The 12494-nt window shown below is 36.9% G+C and overlaps 1 protein-coding gene across 1 annotated transcript; it reads right to left on the minus strand.

The window, feature by feature from the left end:
* Positions 1-2258: 2258 nt before the first annotated feature.
* nagk (N-acetylglucosamine kinase) lies at positions 2259-10273 on the minus strand. Its single transcript, XM_015395903.1, has 10 exons — positions 10230-10273; positions 9795-9879; positions 7940-8038; positions 7723-7864; positions 6776-6886; positions 6579-6691; positions 6415-6502; positions 6231-6328; positions 3400-3478; positions 2259-3312 (listed from the first exon to the last, which is right to left on the minus strand). The coding sequence occupies exons 1-10, from the start codon at positions 10256-10258 to the stop codon at positions 3110-3112; spliced, it is 1047 nt and encodes a 348-aa protein (XP_015251389.1). The 5' UTR covers positions 10259-10273; the 3' UTR covers positions 2259-3109.
* Positions 10274-12494: the final 2221 nt, after the last annotated feature.

Raw genomic sequence — 12494 nt, forward strand, 5'->3', positions numbered from 1 at the left:
ATAAGAGAGAAAAACAACCAAAAAATACTAATCAAATGCATAATATCCAATGGTCTTATTTTTAGAGTAAATATACCAGTACCCGCTCAAATTGTTTTGTCTTTTTCAGATCAGTTTTTGTTTTGTGTAATGATATATTAATTTCTTATGATAAGTGCTGACAGAAGAGACTGTGAATGTTTTTATCCATTGGACCAATTTAAAATTCCACCTTTATAATTTACTTTATGAATTATTTAGTGATTGCATTCAGTTTTAAGCTTCATTTGTTCCAAGATAGATCATAGTTTTCATTTTAAATCAGGAGTCGGCATCCTTGGCTTTATTGCTCAGTTAATATTTTAAATGATGAGTATTGACCTGTTTTTTTTGCTTTTTTTAGTTCGTTTTTCTTCTGTTCTGTGGCCCCATGAAAAAACACTGACCCCAGTCTGGCGCCCCCCTTGTACATATTACCTACAAACGACACTGAGAAGAAGACACAGCAGATAATCATATTTAAAATACACTTTACATTTACATTTCATTCAGGGTATGAGATTTTTAACTGCACAGTATTTTTTTCTTTTTTTGGTGTAATCTTTTCAATTTCTAGCTGCTAAATTACCCCACTGTTGGAAAAAAGAAATAAAGAAAATATAAATAAAATAAATTAATTCTAAAATTTGTTTATTTTGAAAAAGTTACTGACAGTTAAGTTTTACTTTAAAATAAACAACATAAAAAATTTAAACAGCATCTTTCATGTTTTATCAAAAATATAGAAATATCAACTCTGATTATCTTTTTTAAATTAACATTTCTTTTAATAAAAATATCTAAAATGATGGCCGGTAAAATGTTAAAAGCTAGTTTAAACAAACGGTTTGTTTTAGCTAGCTTCTCAGATTAGCCGAGCCTCTGACGTTAAACCCTCTGCTGCCACCATCAGGACAAACTTCAGCACTGCAGCTTTACAAATAAATCCAACCCCATCTCTGGAAGTGTTGCAGAAATCAACTGATGGTTCTTTGTTTTACTTTTCCAAATGTATTGTTCAACTCAAAGTCGACTCTAAAGTCTATCTGATTTCGAGTTAAATAAAAAATTGTCCATTTCCTTTAACAACCAGCTGAAAACAAGGCACTGGTGTACAACATAACATATTTACCATTTGACGAGCCCAGGTATACATTGCTGGCAGATCCTCCTTGTCGTGTGAAGTCAGCTCTAACAGAATGACAGTTAAGGTTTATCCCCATCATCCTCTATGGGTGTTTACATTTAAATATGATTGCTATGCTTCCATCACATCTCAATGACTACTCAGCCAGTACAGGTGCTTTATTTATTTTTTTTTTACCTAGAGTTAACAAACAAATTCAATTAAATATCAATGTTTTTCATTCTTATTTTATGAATTCAGGCAGGTAGAGACCAGATGTTACCCTGCTTTGAAAGCCATTTGTGGATTACCCTGATGGGACATAAAGTCAGTAAAGAGCTGGGTCTAAATTTTGGGGAGGCCACTGTGTGAAAGCTGGTTACTTCTAAGGGGTGTAGAGGTGAACTTGCTGTATTGCTTTGGATCACTAACCACTTAACTACGCTGGAGCCTTTCATTGTTCCATTAATCACAGCAAGTTGTCCAGTTGTTTTCAGTTGAAATATACTTTACATATATATATATATATATATATGTGTATTTATACTAGTGCTGAAACAAATATTCATATTAATTGATTTTGAAATAACCGTCAAATAATTTAGTAATCGATTTTTAACTGGAGTAGAGGCTGCAAAACATGCCTTTTTCTGAAAGAGTAACAAAGTTAAAGCAGTAGTTACACCAAATCTGTAGAAAAAAAAATGTGTAAACATTTGCATTCAAGATAAAAATGTTTTTTGTCTGTCAATATTCTCTATCCAGAATTCCTCAAGTGGAAAAGATTTAGTTTTACTTGGTTTGATTTCATAAAAATTCTTCTTTAAGGAACCTTTTACTATCAGATTATTAATTGAAAAAAATAATCAACAAATCATTTTGTAAAATAATTGTTAGTTGCAGCCCTAATATATATATATGTATATATATATATATGTATATATATATATATATATATATATATGTATATATATAGTGGCTCTTTCAACAGCATAAAAATTGCAGAATATTAGACTTCCACCACCACCTTTGACTGGAAGTATCTTTTTTTTTTTTTTTTGTAGTTGTGTATTAAACAATAGATCTACTATCTAATTTTCACCAAATTCACCTTTTGTCTTTTCAGTCCACAGAACTTTTCCCACAAGACAGCTTGGATCATCAGAATGTTTTATAGGAAATGTGAGATTTCCCTTTGTGCTATATATGAACGGCAATGGTTGCCGTTTGACCTCTTTTCTGGAAGGCACTGTTGCCCAATATCTTTTTCATAGTAGAACACCGACCTTACCTGAAGTAAATGAGGCCTGCTGTGCTTTAAATGTTGTCCTAGCTCAAGTGCACCATTAGATGGATACTAATTATCATCCCTTTTTTCAAAATTTCTAACATCACAGAATGATAACCTGCTTTTTTAGGATATTTTGTGTGTAAACCTTAAAGTACAACCTTAAATAATAGACAATGGTGGTAAAAACAGAGCTAAGTCATCAGCATTCACCATAAACCACAAGCTTTTTTATAAACTGTATAAATATTATGAATCAATATGATACATAAAAGTTGACGCCACATTTTATAAATTGTTTAATTGGTCTAATCTGATCTTTATTAATCATATAACTTCAGGTAGAGCAGCAGGAACTAAGCCGTAAAATCTCTCCAGTCCTGCACACATCTGGAGAATCTGCAGCATGTTTATTATTATAAATCCTGATTGCACATGAATCATCTAAGGTAGAAAAAATTTTTTTTTCAAATGTAATGATAGAACTTTCAGTTCTTGTTACAGGAACTGTGAAGATAAAAAGAACCCCTCATGATTTCAGCTATTTTTTAAATCTTCTTTTGGGGTATCTTTTGAAATAATGTGCAAGAACTTACAGCAACTTGATTCAAGTCATTGTGATTGGAGTCAGAGCAATGTGTTTTTAAAAATCATAAAGTGGCCTTTTGGATTTATTGTCACTGGCTGCTGTTAAAGGAGTGTTGATAGAAGATTTTTGCATTGGCGTCATAATCCATGTGGATTGAGGAGCCTAAATGCTGAGCGCCGAGGCTGGCACCTCCGAGGGCAGAGGACTGCTGCAAAAACAGAAGGCTGTAGCCCTGAAAACGCCCCTTCAAGCCGGCAGACGATGCAGCCTTCCCCATGACCTCTGTGAACCCTGAAGAGAGAGAGAACACAAAAATCAAACTGTAGATTTTCAGAGAATATTTAAGTGTATCTGAGCTTCAGTAACAGAGAGACAGACCAGGCTTCAGCAGGGACCAGCTCTTCCACACAGAGCCCACACACAGGATGGGGACGCCCCGTTCACCACTAAATAAGGACTGGAAAGAAAGACAGAAGAGAAACATTCATGTGAAATTATATGCAATAAACAATGTATGTTTTTTTAATTATAAATACAGAAATATTTGAAAGTATCTAAAATACTTTGGGTATACTATTCTACAAAGAATAAAGGAATAGAACTCACACCCATTCAGTTTTTGCCAAATGTTTCAAGCTAAGTCACAATATATATAGGGAAGGCATGTGAGGTACTTTTACTCAATAATTTGAAGATGTGTAATTTTTATTTTTTATTTTATCTTAAAAAGCTAGAAAAAACATCTAGTTACACAACCTCTATTTTATTTCTCTCTACAACTTCAAGTTCCCAGTTTAAATGCAGAAATACTTATAAATTAAAATGACCATACATGAGGAGCGACTTTAACTGGACCATTAGAACACGTGAATACGCCTTGTTCTAAACCGTTTCATTGGAGCTCCGTTTGTAGGAAGTTTCCAGGATGTCCTTCCGACTATCAGTAAGAAATTAACTGATAAAGATTTTTTTAAAGGCCCATTTCAACAAAAAGTCTAAAAGACGCCCAATATGCGCTGACGATTTTTGAAGCCCCTATTGCTTTTTTCTCTACAAAATTATAAAAAAAAATCAAAAAAAAATCTGTGTATGAACAAAAGAGAAGCATTTATTGACAAATCAAATGAAACATTAACAATGGAGAACAAAAGATCCCAAAACATGGCAGCTGAATACACTTATGAATCGGCCAACGGATGCGCGGGTCGATATAAAAAATATCTATATCACAATTTTAGGTTCTAATATCGATATCACGGTTATTATGATTACAACCAGAAAATGATCTAAATGCAGAGGTTTGCTGGGAACTACTTTTCGTTCCGCCAGGTGAATGCGTAATGCTTCAGTATGTTATGCCAAGAATAGCATGCTGCTGCAGCTTAGTCACTTCCTCTCTTCAATAGAAGTTGTAGCGAAACAACCTCCTGAAACACCTCCAGTTAAATGACAACATAGAATTCGCTGAGTTCATGATGAGTTGGAGGGAGGAGGAGAGCACCATATGCAGGGCTGGACGATATGACCTTAAAAGGTATCACCATATTTTGTTGTACCAATGCACTGTTGCCTTGACACACACTGGAGCAACACACCCTCTGTAGGGCTCGATGGTTCATGGGAGTTTGCCTCTACTGGAGAAGGCATCAGACAAATTTATTGTTCAGACGATCAATCTAAAGTGTTTTCATGGCTAGAAATTGATCTCCATAGCGATAAACGATAAGATAAATGCCCCCCTGCACTGTTACTGTCTAAGTGGTTAGTATTAATTAGAATTTTTACTAAATAAGGAGAAACAACAAGCCCAATGCGTGGCAGTGGCAGCATAGTGACACTTCCGGTGGCTCGTTTACTTGATGGAACGAAGTAGTTCATCTGCCAAAAAGTGGCCAGTGGCCCCAGCCACTTATTACTAGATGAACCGGCAGATTAAAGTCTGGAAGGACACCCAGACGGTCACGCTAGTGGGAGATGCCAGCAGAGACTGTCCCCCTAGTGGCGGGTGCCACTGGCCACTTATTGGCAGATGAATTCCATCAAGTAAATGTGACTTTATAAAAGATTTAATGCAGTTTACTGAGCAATAACATCACAACATTAAAACAACAATCTACTAAGAGGTACTTTAAGTAAATTCTTTGCCAAAAAACGGCTTCTGCAGCAGCGGAAGCGGTGTTAGTAAACGTGGAGCCGATCTGGCACGCTGTCAGCCCAGTGGCTGCTGCCAGTAATACGCCGTGCCAGACAGTGCTAAAGCAACGTCAGCCCAACAAGCCACCACAGGTGTCACAACGCTACCACTGCCACAAATTAAAGATAAAAATGCATTAAACAAATGCAGTCAGCTTGGAGCAGAGTCTATTACTATGGTAATCTTACACAGGTAGAAAGGCTCGAATGAAGTCAGACCTCCGAAAGAATTAATAAATTAAACCGGATTATATTAACTAGATAGTTATAAAAATAACAGTTTATAAAATGGATCTTTTGTTGATCAAATCAGTCCAATTTCCCTTAACTGTTTAATTCATATTTCAGAATGTATAAGTTAAAAACTTTGTACAGTAATAGTGATATTTATTTCAACGGTCATTTCACGCACTATGTGAAAATGGTGGTTCTTTTTGTGCACTTAGCAAGTACATCAGGTGTATTTGCACAAAGTATCAGTATTGGAATCACCAAAACCAGCCTGTATTTTAAACAGTACCAGATTGGAGAGGGTATTGGTGATATTGAACATCACTAGTATTAGACAAAGCAATCAGAAAAGGAAAAAACAAACAAACAAAATACACCAAAATTGGTACAAAATACCCGCCGGCTGATCTACTGGTCTATATCTATTATTGGTATGAATTAGGTCCCCACAACATGATACTTCCCTACCATGCTATACACTATTTTAGACCTCCTGTAGCTTAAGTTTAATAATATATTTCAACAATAGTATTTCTTAGGTCTCCAGCTCCCCTTTTTACACACAGCTGGTCTGAATTTAATAGTTTAGTGACTTCTACAGATAATTGGTTCCTTGAAAGTAGGAAATAAACATTATTAAATGAAAAGCAATGAATCCATTTCCTCCCTCTTTTTAAAATAACATACCAATCAATGAAAACCAAACAAAAAGTCAACAAGTTGGTGATTTTTATCTGACTTAATGCATATCATGTGACATTTGTTGTATGTGCTCTGTTGGTTACCTCTTGTGCTGCAGGTAGCACGGCCTCTACATGTTTAGCCAGGACTCTCCCTGCCTCGGCAAACACATGCTGGCAGAGAGCATCTCCGGCTTCTGCACCTTTGATGCAAAAATTTCACCTGCTTCAATCAAACAAACAGAAAGAAAAAAAAAACCTCCAGACAGGAAACCAAAGTGCTAATTACCTTCAGACAGCTTTTTGCAGAAACCAGCAAAGAACGATTTCTGGAAGTTTCTGTACAGATGTGGCAGCATTCCCATCAGATCAGACACCTGGGGTGAATGAGGTTTTATTTATTGACTCGCGCCACTCTCACGCTCTCAGTAAACACTGATGATCTCTGCTGACCTGGAAGTACTCCTCCATGGCTTTTCTAACATGTGTGATGTCATGAGGCGGCGCCACCAGGTTGTCTTTGGCATCGAACACCGTCTTCACGGCCAAATGAGCAATCCAAAAAGCTGAGAGGCAGAAGGAAAATAACTAAAAGTTGATTTTTTTCCCCTATAGCAACAAAGAGCTAAATCTGAATTAATCGCAGTTACCCGATCCTTCATCTCCCATCAGGTGACCCCAGCCTCCGCAGCCGATCTGTGAGCCGTCAGGGTTGACCAACTTGCAGTTTGAGCCGGTTCCTGATATCAGGACTATACCACCTGGACAGGAGACACATAAACAACACTGGAGATAATAGTGGGCCATAAACAAGCTGAGACGACACTCCTAGGTGGATGATAAAGGGTAAAGTATCACTCTTTAGCTTAGAAATGTACGTGCATTGAAAGCAGAACAAACTGATCAGAGGAATTGTAACCTGTAAAATGCATGTGAAACACTTTGATGTACATCTAATAAACACCCAATTAAGAATGCACGCTTATTACCTTGTTGTAACTAAATGCAAGCTAAATTCTATGCAATACTGTGTTTTAATTAGGAGATGAAGGTCCAACTCAAGTTGTTTTGCTTTTCAAAGGTCAACGGTTAGTATGCAGAAACCTGCAGAAATGCAGGACTTTGTTGATTTGGAGCTGTGATATGAGACATAATTAATGATCTTAGGTAATAAAATGGTAACTAATTAGGATGGAAATGATTACACAGAGTCTGGAAATTGATCTGGTTGCCTTCCTGGTCTGGATCAGCTTAGAAAATGGGGGAAAGTGTCACACTTTCAGATTTAACTGCCTATTCTGTTGTTTAAAAGGGAGGTTTTCATTTCAGGCCAACCGTCCTTCCTTTGTTTCTCTTCCTCCATTCATTCCATGTGTTCTATCTCTCTTTGTTCCTTTCCTTCCTTGGTTCCTCCTTTCTTACTTTTTTTATTTCCATCCTTTCCACAAATACATCCACCCTCTCTATTGTCTCTCTCCTCCTTTCTTGTCCCCCCTTCTATCTTTCTTTTCTTTCTTTTATCCTTTTCCTTTGCTCCCTAAACAGTAAATTCAGACCAGTATTTCATTACCTATCCAAACCTGAATGGGACATTTACCTCGATCACTCGCCGTTGCCATGGCACCGATCGCGTCTGTGGTGATGAAGTAATCCTGGCTTAGATGTGGGAACCGTCTCTTCATCACGGCAATCAGGTTGTCGATTGCGTCCTTCTGCTCACCCCCACTCAGAGACATACCCTTCACATAAAAACAGAGAATTATAAATTTCTAACTAAAATTACAGGGAATCTGTTTGGCAACCGCCTGACTGACCAGACAGCGCAGCGCTGTGTTTGGGTCCAGTCCTGCTGCGATCTTCGCTTGCTGGACCATTTCGTTGATGGTTTCAAGACATTTATCCACCCCGATCAACTATGTTAGGACACACGTATATGAGTTAGTAGCAAACCGATGGACAGTCGTTTTAAAAATAAATCAATGTTATTCTAATTTAATAATCTTATACTAAAAACTGTCATTTAAATACATTTTACATACATGTAAACATATATTTTATCACCTTACTTAATAAAAGAGGTATATAAAAAAAAAAAGCAAATAATAATTCAATTACTGAACATAACTGATCTCACACCGGAGAAATTAACTCTCTACATTTAACCCATCCTCTTGGGGAGCAGTGGGCTGCCATTGTGGGTGCCCAGGGAGCAGAGTCGGGTTAAGGGTCTTGCTCAGGGACCCAGAGTGGCAGTCTGCAGGAGTTGAACTCATAACCTCTGGCACCTAAGCACAATGCTAGGCCACCACCCCCCATTCTATACTATAGATACTCTAAGCAAGATAACATAAACAAGTTTATTGATAAAATTAAAATGCAATTAATCCTTACATAACAAAAAATACTTTGTCGGTTTATATAAAATTACCCAAATCTCACCTCAAATAGAAAAAAACAACAAAAGAAACTATCAAAATTTGATTCCTAAGCTACCCAATTATTGCTGCACACTGCGTATCAGCTTGCTGAAAGACAGGTTAACAGACCTGAGTTTACATGAACAGCCAGGGTGCTGAGAGTGAAATAGCACCACTCATCACTCCAAGGACAATGTCGTTGCAGTGTGAGCAGAATATCTATGACCTGATAAGGCAGCCCGACTATAAAACCAGCTTGTTTTAAATGCAGTTTTACTCTATAAGATGCAGAACAACAACGAAAGGCATATTAGGGGCTACTACCACTTGAAAAACAGTATTATTAATTTAGAATGTGTTTATTCTAAAACCGTCTTTTTTATTTATGTATTAAAAACAAGGTAGAGATGAAACTATAATGATCAGAATCTAAATTAGGTAAACTTGCAGGGTTCCTACAGCATAAGGCAAGTTAAATCCAAGACTTTTTAATGCAGCTTAACATTAGTTGAATAAACTTTTGGCTCTAAAAATGTATCGGTGCCCTATTTGTCAGTACTCGCTGATACCGATGCTACCATTTTAGTGCTGGATCGGGGCCCTGTCCGATACTGGTATTAGTGCAACACTATTTGTAACAACTACTGAACTGAATTCTCCAAACATTATCCTGAGATTTGGTTCTACTGGTGCTGTTGGTGATGAGAGATGCTGTGGAGGCGTTGCAGAGACAAGGGTCAGAACAGAAAAATACCTGCTGCTTCTCCATCACTTCATTTTGACGCTTTGAGTTTCATGCTTGAAACATGTGTCTCCACTGCTTTGATTCCCATTATGCTTCATCTACAATCCCTGGCAGTGGTTTTAGCCATGCAGAAAACTCTTGGATGGATAGCTTATTTTTCATTGAATATAAATTTCCCCATTTTCCAGATAAAAGTTAGTGGCACATCACCCCAAGGTCTGGTAGCAACATCTTTTTTTATTGGTTCCACTATCAGGACGGAACCATGTAAGAAAATTAAAGAGATTATTTTAATGCTTGATATAGATTACAAAAATAAAATCCTATTTATGATGTGGTAACAATTTTAAGATCTATGAAAGACTGATTTAAGATATTTTAATGCCAATTAAGGTCTTGATTTTATATTGAAGAAATCAATGCCTTTTAAGACTTTTTAAGGATCTGCAGGAACCCTGACTTGGCCTATGAACCCTGATGTTTATCTGCACCTGTGCTTCTTCTCACCCAGTGGTTGGTGCAGGGTCCCACTGCCTCTCCCAGCACCTTCCCATCTGCAGACAGCAGCACAGCCCTGGAATGAGTCCCTCCACTGGATGGAAGACACAACACAAAATTAATACACAAATTAAGACTCCACTGACATGAATACACCTAAAAATAAAAATAAACCCAGTGAAGCAGTAAAGATACAATATGTAGTGAGTTTATGTACATTTTCCTTTACACTTAGTTCACATTAGCCCTGTATAGACAGGCGGGGCGAAATGATCACGAGATTTACGCTTCCGTGTCAGAAAAATCATCTATATTTATTTTGTATTCTTATATGAAAACCTAAAAAAACATTAAAAAACACACGGAATTTAAATTCCCGCAGAGAAATGTATTTTAAAACTAAAGTGCATTGTGTTTCGTTTGATATTTTAACTTTTTTCTTACCCTTCTATTCCTCCGAACACTGTTGCCATGTTCCTGTTTTGGTCAGCTGTACTCGGCTCCAAATCTCGCGAGATCCATAACACGGCTGCATGCAATGCCGCATTAATTCCACTAGATGGCAGCGCTGTGTTATCTTGTGAGTTTACAGATTTTTAATGGCTCAATTTTTAACTGTGTGGGGTATCTGTTCTGTTTGTACGGAAGAGGATTAGGGCCACTGACAAAAAATAGAAAAAAGTTAACTGATTTTTACATTTTATTTTAGTTTAATATGGGAAAAAAGTCTGAATTCTGAGATTAAAGTCAGAATTCAGAGAAAAAAGTCTGAATTCTGAAATTAAAGTCAGAATTCTCAGAAAAAAAGTCAGAATTCTCAGAAAAAGGTCAGAATTCTGAGCTTAATGTTGGAATTCTGAGATTAAAGTCAGAATTCTGAGGAAAAAGTCAGAATTCCGAGAAAAAAGTCAGATTTCTGAGATTAAAGTCAGAATTGTGACTTATATCCCATGTTAAACTAAACAAAAATATAAAAATCAGTTAACTTATCCTCTTCTGTATGTTTTTAATTAACTATTTAGACAATTTCTCACTTTAGGACATTTAAACCCGTTGCAAAGATAGGACACTGAAACTTGGGGCTTGTTTGAAGGAAAAATTGCAGTCCCATTGGAAAATAAAATAAACACACTAAGTATATTGACTTTGTTAACAGTCGAGTTTATTGACACATAAGTTTTTCAATTTCTGTCAAGGAAAAATCAGTTGGATTTTCTATGAGTTAAATATACATGGAGTTAAAAGGGATGTCTGTTATCCACGTTTGTACCATGAGAGTTAAAATCAGTACCCTAATCCAAATGCCTGATCCGTTATGAATATAAACCTAAATATGGAGGCCGTGGTACTCTCTTCTGTCCAGTCTCTGATTTTAGATGTTTATCCTAATATGGTTTAAACAAAGCTAATTCTCACTAACACAAAAAAAAAAAAAAAAAATCGTATAAAACGTTCCGGCCTCAACTCAGACTCATCGTTCAAGAATCCTTATCTAGTGTCAAAATAATGTCAATAAGATTGATCACTGTTACTGTGCTGTCCAACAGGAACAGGAGGCATCTGCAACATATTAATATCGTTGGGCAGCTCCACTTGCCAACACACACTGCTTAATTTGAAAATTCCTGCATTTTTCCCCAAATCAAAACGCATTTCTTTTGGCCGCAGCAGCATTTCTACAGCAGTGGGGAATTACGCACAAGGACAAACCTTTTGGCTTTCTGTAAGGTTCAGATGCCCTGCTGGGGTTTTGCTTTTATTTTTAACATCAGATGAGAGTAAGACTGTCTTAGTTTTGTTTTGACCCAAATAAAGAGCAAAAGAAACAGTGCTGATTGGAGTTTAGGCAAACGATTAGGTAGAAAAGTGAGTGTGTCGGAGGTGAAATCAGAAGAAGTTACACAATAGTGAGAAGGTGGGTGGAGGGAAGTAGCAGAGCATGCTGTTTCTGCTGCTGCTCACACTCCTGCTGCAGGCAGAGATATTAGTCATGCTATATGCAACAAGATGATACCAGATATGGACACACAGTTCTAAATAAGAGTCTTTTTCAGGCACTAGTCTTTGTCGTTTGTGATTGCAGGTTAATCAATGCCACATTTCACCATGACGTTGTTCCCCAAAGTGATACTTTTATTTTTTTTAACCTTTGCTGATGTGGTTCATAGTATCAGCTGACATGGAAGTCTGGCCAAATGCATTGAATCATTTATCCTGCCACCTCTCAATCCGAGAAAATCTCGGTGACATTGGAGAGGAACCATTCCCTTTTAAAGGGAAGAAAGCTCCATCAAAGCCGGGTTCATAGTGAGAGTACTTCTACCACAAGGGGCTGGGGAGGTACGCTGAGAAAACACAGAGGCCCTGAGCTAAATAAAAACAAAGATGGTTAAAGATAGTAGGATCATTAGCCACAATGACGGCTCCATACAGGAAAGATAGAGGGACTGACAAACACTAAATCAATGGATCAATATTGTAATGACATTATATTGTGAAGCACTGAGCCATGGGTACTTTCTATGCTTAAGGTTAGTCAAAGAGAATAAAGGAAACTGGGCAATAACTCAGTCAGTGGCTTCATTTCGTCCTGGCGAGAAACACAGCTACTATACAGTCACTAGATAGATAGATAGATAGATAGATAGATAGATAGATAGATAGATAGATAGATAGATAGATAGATAGATAGATAGATAGATAGATAGA

This window comes from Cyprinodon variegatus, unplaced genomic scaffold (assembly GCF_000732505.1).
Source record: "Cyprinodon variegatus isolate N-32 unplaced genomic scaffold, C_variegatus-1.0 Scaffold767, whole genome shotgun sequence".
In the NCBI taxonomy this organism is placed as follows: Eukaryota; Metazoa; Chordata; class Actinopteri; order Cyprinodontiformes; family Cyprinodontidae; genus Cyprinodon; species Cyprinodon variegatus.